Genomic DNA, 8,684 nt, shown 5'->3' with positions numbered 1-8,684 from the left:
TAATAGCGTAGCCCGAATAGGACGGTATCTTATCGGTGGTCTATAAGCATTATATTAGCCGTTTATGCGGGGATCTAGTGCTATGCTAGCACCTAACTGATGGCATCTTTTGGGCGGTCTATGTGCTGCCTGGGGTGTCGCCGCTGCTATGTTGATTCCTGGCTTAACCAAATGCCTCCCATGGCTAGGCTTTAGCAGAGGGTCAATGCTTTCAGAGACACGAGGAGAGGGAGGCCGTGGGATACTCAGAGACACACAACTACACTCAGCCGATCTTTTCAGGTGCGATTGAACTACATGGTCTGGACTCTTCTTACAACCTTCTGACCCTCTCAGTAGTCGTCCTCCGCTCTTTTAAGAATCACTGTGAAGTGCCTCAGAGTATCCGCCTCTTTCACAATTCGGAGACCGCGACTGATGGTGAATCGCCGTCCGTAGATGTCGATGAGAGCTTTAGCCACAACGTCCAGCTGATCGTTCCCGTAAACTCTTCTCGGGATTGCAAGGCGCATGAACTCGGCCCTCGCGTAACGGTTGTGTCCCGTGATTGGGTCTCGGTCATTCATCAGGGTGCCGATCTCCACGCCTCGCACACCAGCCTCGAGATAAAGCTCCACCGCCAGCATCTGCGCCACGAACTCTTCCCTAGGGACAAGAGGCAGAAAGGCGGCCGCGTCGATGACGATCGCGTGGCCGCCCACTGGCTGCTGGATCGGGATTCCGGCGTCAATGAGCTTGCGGCCGAGCTGCTGGACTTGTCCAACACGGGAGCGTAGATGATCGGCACAGGTGGCTTCGCCGAGGCCTACGGCCAATGCCTCCATGTCTCGGCCAGCCATTCCGCCATACTTTGTGTAGCCCTCAAACAGGATGACGTTGTCAGAGGCACGCTCGAACCAATCCTGGTCTCTCATCGCCAGGAAGCCCCCAATATTCACCATCCCGTCCTTTTTCCCGCTCATGATCATCGCATCTGCATACTGGTACATTTGCGCGATGATTTCTTCGATGGTTTTCTCCGCGTAACCGGGCTCGCGTTGTTGAATGAACCATGCGTTCTCGGAAAACCGTGCGGAGTCGAAAACTACGGGAACGCCGTACTCGCGAGCTAGAGCCTTGACGCGGCGCATGTTGTCGATCGAGACCGGCTGCCCGCCGGTCTTGTTGCAGGTGACCGTGACGAGGACGAAAGGGACGTTGTTGGGCTCGGCCGCGAGGATATGCTCGAGCTTCTGGATGTCAAGATTGCCCTTGAAGGGATGGGGTTGGTCGATGCAGAATGCCTCATCAAGGGGACAGTCGATGGCGGTGGCTTGCTGGCATTCGATGTGGGCTCGCGTGGTGTCGAAGTGGGAGTTTCCGGGCACGACGTTGTTTCTCTCGACGATCCGGGAGAACAAAACGTGCTCTGCAGCACGGCCCTGGTGGACGGGAAGGACGTATTCGAATCCAAACAGCTGCTCGACTTTGTCTCTGAGCCTGGAAAACGACAAGGACCCTGCATACGTCTCATCGCCAGTCATCAATGCCGCCCATTGGCGGTCGCTCATGGCGCCGGTACCGCTGTCTGTGAGGAGGTCAATGAAGACTTGGTCGCTTTCGAGACCGAAGAGGTTGTAGCCAGCTTCGCGGATCCAATCCTCGCGCTGTTTTCTCGTGCTACGCCGAATTCGCTCGACCACCTTGGCACGCCAGATTGCTGGCGGCAGCTCATTCTGAGACATGTTTGCGGCGGGCTGAGTGGATGCTTGCGACTCTCGCTTCGTATTGTTGATGGCAGAAGTTAGGTTGGTCCGTGGATGGTTTATATCATGCTTGGGAAATAAAAGTCGGAAGAAGATGATGCGGCCTCATTGCGCCCTGCGTATATGTAGGTGGTCTTTCGTTTTGGAACGCGGAAATAGTCTGCGGCTGTCCTTGATGCATAAGGGGTGGGAACAGGACATTGATTTCCTCTCAGAGGGAGTCGATATAACAGCAAAGGCCAATTCATGACGCGAAGAGGGCCGCCTATTTTGTCCGGCGACAGTCCAGACGAGTGGGTCGAGCCGTTACCTGGGTCGTTTCCTAATCTAATCCAATACTAGACCATTTTGAATGGAGATCTTGCATTTTTTAACTACGTTTGAATTTCACAAACCGTTTCTCGCGCCTATCACTACAGCAGATGCGTTTACCATTGCTATTACAAGATAAGGAATTGGATGTGGCGCCTCGCAAACACGTACCTACGTCAGACCGGCTCTGACGCTCCGCCACCACCATCTTCGAAAGCCAATAATACGCGCGACATTTACTCTACAGATGTAAAGGGAGTATCGGTACGGTAAATAGCGTATTAAAATACCAGTCTTATTATGAATCTGATGAGATTCGTTGGCAACTCATCAACGTTGGGGGCCTTGTGCCATTATGGATGAAGCTGGTGAATGAAAGCTCGCCAAAACACTGGAAACCGATAGCTTAGGCGATGAGGGCTTGAGTCTCACTGGCACTCCAAGACCATTTTGCGAAGCGGCTATTTCTCAGCTGCTCAGGCTGTAGACACCTCGCGTGTGTTAAACAAACTTGATATGGCTTTCGTAGAATCTAAGCATGCCTTGAGGAACGAAAGGTCTATGCCCCGCCCCCGACTGCCCTTAAAAGAGCCCCTCTCATTGGTCGGTTGAAGTTCTAAAAGCTCTACTCTCATTTGTCAGATGTGTCTCCACTCAACGCGGACTGGTCAGATGTGTGCCTTGTGTGAGGAACGAAAGGACGCGAAAAAGGCCAACGTCACCCCGCAAACTTAAAAGAACCCCTCTCCTTTGGCAGAATTGGCCGTCGGCACTTCGCCTTCATTCACAAGCTTCACAGAAAAAGACACTACTCCATCCCTACAGTCACATCTCATTTCTGACATTTGACATACATCACTTTCGATGACGCCTGTGCCGCCAGATCGACCTTGCTCATGATCCAAACCCCGCATTATTCATCTATTTGAAACCTGAAGCTTTCCCGGACCGTCGTCTGGGCTCTGATCTGCCGAACCCCGCACTCCAGATGCTGCGGCCCGCGAGAACTACCCCTGCATCCATATCCATATAGAGACCAAGCCATCGTCACCTCACTCACTTCCTACCTACTCTTCCCTACCGCGTGCATCTACCATCCTATTACCTTCAATGTTCGTATCAGATATTCCTGGATCGTTTCCGACAGCCACTGCTCCAGTGTATTATGTCTACTTGAGGGGGCTTATAGTCCGGCCTATTCCCGTGACTCGGTCTTCCGCAACTCCGTTGTGCTCGGAAGACCAAGCACGGGGGGTACATTGACTAAGGAAATGGTCGGTTGATTAGGGAAACTAAGAAAGATACTTCTATTTCCATAGAGATTCTTAATAAAAATAAGTACCTAAGTTAATTAAGAAAACTTACAAAGTCTAAAATTATCTAAGTAACTTAAGATAAAAAAGATATAATTACTTATTAAAAGATATTAGATAATAAAGTCTTGAGTTATTTAAGAAGATATATTTTATGTAGTAAAAAGTGACTTCTTTCTCTATATAAAAATATATAGAAAAAGAAGTATCTTTTTCCTCAATCAACCGGCCATTTCCTGAGTCAACGTACCCCCCGTGCTTGGTCTTCCAAGTGCAACCGAAACCAAGCACGGGGGACCGGGCCGGTCTCTAGGCCCCCTCAAGTACCCCCGCACCCCTCCCCAATGGCCCCTCGAACCCTCGCAAACCTCTCGGGAGCCAGACAAAACACGGGCAGTGATATGTCCATGATGCTTTTCGTCCAGCCAGACTGCCCGTCCAGATTTGCCTATCAGGACCAGCATCGCATCAAGGGGCCCAACGAAGAGGCATTGGCGAGGGTGCTTTAACCGGGGCTACGTTTTCATCTCCGTCCTTTCCCACACATACCTTACAGAGCATGTTTTCCATCATTTGCATGCTAGATGCATGATTCTGCAGATGCAAGATTGCGTCTCCATTGCACGGCATTTCACTCTTGCATTTTCATGACCCCTCACTTCCTACACCACCTCGAGGATGCTGCCGGGATTACCCCTGAGAGGGTTCTGGTCTCCCCGCGTGTATATTTATGGCCAACACCACTCAAAACCAAGATTTGCACTTGGCTTTTCCGTTTTCAACATATCTCATCTCAATTGCCGAGCAAACTGCCACAGCCATCTTCGTTCCTCAAGGCCTTTGCGCAACCCGTGGTCGGGTTGCCTCTCCTGTCTGTCATCAGGGTGTCAGATTACGGTTTTTGATTTGTTGGGATGTTTTCTGAGCTAACCTGTTGAGGACACCTTCTATAGACCTCCTCTCTATCATGTTCGGAAACTTGGCCATTTGGCCACTTGAGGAAGACATAGTACTTGTTTATCGACTCGTCAAACTCCATATGGTCGATCTCTGAGCAATCCCATTCAACACGATGCTCGTTCGATGAATTGTCGACTTCGTGAGCCGAAGAAAGCTGGTTTGGAAACTGTTTTTGCGATCGGGTTCTCATGTTTCTGGATTGCTTAATGGCGATGCAGGCCGGGTTTGCAAATTTTGATTTTGGGAGGGGAGGGTTTGGGCGTAAATGTTGCCGGGTTTCTCCTCGTTCGAACCCCTTAGGCAAGCAGTAAAAGGTCCATGATTGGCTCTTGGGGGCTAATTTCGACCTCGGATTTCATTCCTTGATTTGGCGACAAATATGGACGAAGACGGCGTGTCGAGTATTGACACAACCCAACCTAGACTTGCGAGGTAGAGTCTTTCGTACGGTCAACCCTGCTTAGCGTAGCTTCATACCATCGGACTTTATGATTTAAACTCTCAAGGAATTAAATCATTAATACATACACTTATGACTATACACATATTGCTGAGCGGACACGAAAAATAAGCTTTATAAGCCCACTAGTGGCTTGTACTACATGAACATGGCCGGGCAAGACGAGAATGATAGCATGTAGGGCGATATAGGCTGCATGTCGCAGATTATCTTCTACCGATACTCAGACTGACTCGCAGCAGATATGCAGTCGATTCCATTCAGGATCATTTTGTTGATGAATATGTGAGACTTCGCCATTTTCTTCCTCATTTCCGCACTTCCTACGTCAGACCCGCCTCCAAAGTTGAGACAGGTCTGTTCCGCGGCCACAATACCCTCGCAAGAAAAGGGGAAAAAAAAAAAAAAAAAAAAAAACTTCTATCCGGACCAACAAAATTTCCAACATGACCTGTCTGTGCAGAACTGACATGTTCAAGGGCAAAACGCATTTCCAAGTGAAATGGCAAGGCCATCAGAGTAAGAAGGAATGGACGTGGGAACCTGAAGAAAACCTCAGGCAAGTTTCCTGCCGTCCATGACTAGGTTACGTTCGACTGATGATGGAACTCACCCAATAGAGTTGCAGGTGACACACTTATTCGGACTTATTTCAAGGGCCTTGCTCAAAGATCTAAAGGAGTTCAAAAATCTGCGAAAACTGTTCGTACTCCACGCAGCCGGAACAAATACGTTCGTGGCCCTGCAGGCCAAGGTCCACGCCACCATTCTCTCCCGAATCACGTTCCGAGCCAGAAATGGAGACCTCCTGCCGGGGACTGGGAAGACCATATCCTTACAATTGATGGCTGCGATGAAGACGACACTGGAACCCTGGTTGTTTACATCACTTGGTGCGGAGGTCAGAAGACCAAGCACACAGCTAGCGTGCTTTACAGGAAATGCCCACAAAAGGTTCTACAGCCCCAACTGGTCCTGATCAGCATACCATCGCAGTTCTAACAGAGTCAGATGCTTCGTTTCTTTGAACAATTCGTCGAAATGTCATGAAACATATCCGGACGCGCGCTGTTCTCGCCTTTTCTTCATCCATGAATGGTCGGCACTGAAGAGGGATTTGCTTCCATCTTGCTTTGGACAAGTTGTGCCTAGTCTAGGCGATGGGGCTTTGCCCAGAGCTTCTGGATTTGTGTCTGATCAACATGCTGGGACGTATGGCAGTGTATTGACATCGCACGTTGGTAGGGAGCACCCTAGTATCCCACAATCGATAGCTGTAGAAATCAATTAAACATGATTTGATTGGCCAAAACGTACATTGTCTTGATCATGATGATAGTGATAAAGACAGTATTGGGTGTCAGTAGTGCTGTAGTGGTAGGTAATTCACGACTGGCTCCCTGCCTTGGGTTGAAAAATAGGTGGGTACTCAGCAAAGTTGAAATGGCCTTTTTTTTTTTTTTTTTGGATCAAGTCCATTAATGCCTTTATGATTATGTTTCGTAACGGGGGCCTGGAGTCGGTGTAGAGCTTAAACTATAAAATGGTGTACCCGAGAAAGCCGAGATAGATTTTATTATCTTTGTTAGTCGTTATTGTTGACTATCTCATTTGCAGCCTTTTATTTCGTTGAATAACCCCGCTCTAGGTACGCACCTGACTACATCATTACACTATCGCCTCTGATGGAACCGGTTGAGCTTAGTCACCACCATTCAACGAGCTGGGTGATGGACCTGGCCCCTCACCACGAGCTGCATAATCATCGCAGTTCTTCAGATGATACGTCTCCCGCTCAGTCTTATCAGGTGGTTCGCCCGCTTCCTGAAAGCCAAGAGCCTAACTCGGCTTCGAACAGAATCAGGTCAGAGGCTAAAAGCGCAATGGAGTGTGGTCCATGCAGCCTGAGCCTAAGCATGCAAGACAAAATGGCCAGAATGGGCCAAGACCTGGACGCCTTGAAGAGCACCATTTATCATATGCAAGGTGTACAGGACGCACAGAACAAGATCATAGGAAGACTCTTGTTGGTGCAAAGACGAGCCTCAAAAGCTAAGGGGTCACTTAAGGACGAAACCGGAGGGTAACAAAGACGTGTGATTGCAGGTGGTGGACTATTGGGTAGCTTTATCCCTGGCTGGGACGCAAGAAGGGATCGGTTTCTGCCTCATTACCGTAGAGCCTTTATCGGTTGGCCGGGGGGGGAGGATCTTCGCATGTTCAGAATTGGCCGTCTGCTCTGGCGGAATCAAGACTCTAAGAGCTAGGCGGTATCTCGCAAAAGACCTAGCTAAAGTCAAATATCCTAAGCATGACATTGCTTGATCCCTTGTTCCCGTTCCTATCGTGAATCTATATGATCTATACAACAGCAACCACAGAACACTGAGTTAAAACAGATCCAAAGTGAAAGAAAGAAAGACACCTAGGTTACAGAAGAAAGAGAGAAACACGGAAAGGCAGCCCCATGATACCATTCCTCCCCATGGAAGGAAGCAATAGGCCAATGTACAGACAGCATGGACGAAATGCGTCTCCTCACGAGCTGCGGGGAGAAGCTCGCGGCGCATATTGGTAAGCAGAGAACCTCCAGAACATGGAATATTCACGCCAATAGGACCAAGAACAGAGAACCGGGATTAAGACAGAACCCGCCGAGGTTCGCCTAGTAACGATGCAGAGTGATGCATATACTTGGATCCACACAACTGAAGTTGCACACCTATTTTCCAAGGATTTGGCCGACCACGGAGTCACAGCGTATCGACGACTCTATCAGGAGGTGGGGCAGAGTTTTCACGCAGTGACATTTACGAACAAGGCCACTGTCGTTGGCCAAGCCAGCTCAGCTCCCTATGTCTCGTCGTGCGGCCCGCCAACTCACAATATTTCGACGGCCCAGTTGGAGAAAATGAGGCGCAAAGACCTGATTCAATACGTCTCATGCATGGGTCAACAGCTATCCCAGATGGAGGAGAAGGCCGCTGTCGAAGCTGCCGCGATGGTGCGCATGCAGCAAGATGCGGAAACACTGCAGCACGACAACGAACGTCTCGCCCAGGAAGTCAGACAACAGTCGGAAGATGCAAGATACCACCGCAACTTCTACTACAAGCTTCTAGAGAGTACATGCCAGTTGAATTCATCAGTAGAGGAGATTCAACAGGACTACATGAGAACCATCGACATCAGCATGTTCCCCAAAGATGAGTTCTTGATTTTCTAGAGCTCTTTGTCCTACAAGATTGCATCGGCCTCACGATACCACGGCAACAAAGTACCTACCCTGATCACGGCTGACGGAGCGCCGAGAGTCTATCGGGACCCAACATGGTTTAGGGGGCCCAGACAGCTTAAGGGGTCTGCACGTGAGGCCGGGAAGACACGCAAAGCTCACACTCAGAAATAATTTCCCTCATGGTTTTGTACAGTAAAGAGCACAGATATCTTCCTCTTTCCTAATAGTTTGCGATTTGAAAGGCAGGGTCCGCAAAGTGTTAATATTAAGGTTATCAATACAGTATACATTTAAGAGCGGCTTCGACGACTTTTAGAGTAATACTTTGCCGTAAGCAAGGGGGGGTACTTCGGCGACTCGGGCAAGGTACTGTGATTACTTACTCACACACTGTCTACGGGCACGAATTTGATAGGACGCTGGCTATACTTCCTAGTACCAAAGAGTACCTCTGCCATCCAGCCTGTAATGGACCTCACGCCTGATATCGCTGACCTTTTAGTCTCTTTTTGTCGCTATGACCTCTTACAAAGTAGATCTCTGTACCCGAAAGTCTTGACGCGCGACTTTTATAGACACTTTTAGTGCAAAGAGGAAGATGCCTGTGCTCTCAACTGTAAGGGGGAGCATGATGTCTACGGTTATGAGGATAGTGC

At 49.3% G+C, this 8,684-nt stretch overlaps 3 protein-coding genes across 3 annotated transcripts; 2 read left to right on the top strand and 1 right to left on the bottom strand.

The window, feature by feature from the left end:
- Nucleotides 1-332: 332 nt before the first annotated feature.
- On the bottom strand, nt 333-1,724 carry NECHADRAFT_88463 (uncharacterized protein; the record flags this gene model as incomplete). The annotated part of the gene is made up of 1 exon (XM_003044210.1): nt 333-1,724. One exon carries the CDS (start codon nt 1,722-1,724, stop codon nt 333-335), a length of 1,392 nt encoding a protein of 463 aa, XP_003044256.1.
- A 3,885-nt stretch (nt 1,725-5,609) lies between these two features.
- Nucleotides 5,610-5,792, top strand: NECHADRAFT_55142 (uncharacterized protein; the record flags this gene model as incomplete). The annotated part of the gene is made up of 1 exon (XM_003044256.1): nt 5,610-5,792. A coding segment is annotated over one exon (183 nt), but the record flags the coding sequence as incomplete, so codon positions are not given.
- Nucleotides 5,793-7,309: 1,517 nt separating this feature from the next.
- Nucleotides 7,310-8,016, top strand: NECHADRAFT_88462 (uncharacterized protein; the record flags this gene model as incomplete). The annotated part of the gene is made up of 2 exons (XM_003044255.1): nt 7,310-7,364; nt 7,439-8,016. The coding sequence occupies 2 exons, from the start codon at nt 7,310-7,312 to the stop codon at nt 8,014-8,016; spliced, it is 633 nt and encodes a 210-aa protein (XP_003044301.1).
- Between the last annotated feature and the right edge of the window lie 668 nt (nt 8,017-8,684).

This window comes from Fusarium vanettenii (genome assembly GCF_000151355.1).
Source record: "Fusarium vanettenii 77-13-4 chromosome 14 genomic scaffold NECHAsca_23_chr14_3_0, whole genome shotgun sequence".
NCBI classification, from domain to species: domain Eukaryota; kingdom Fungi; phylum Ascomycota; class Sordariomycetes; order Hypocreales; family Nectriaceae; genus Fusarium; species Fusarium vanettenii.
The sequence above is the reverse complement of the archived record's forward strand: the minus strand, read 5'-3'. Positions and strand labels throughout refer to the sequence as shown.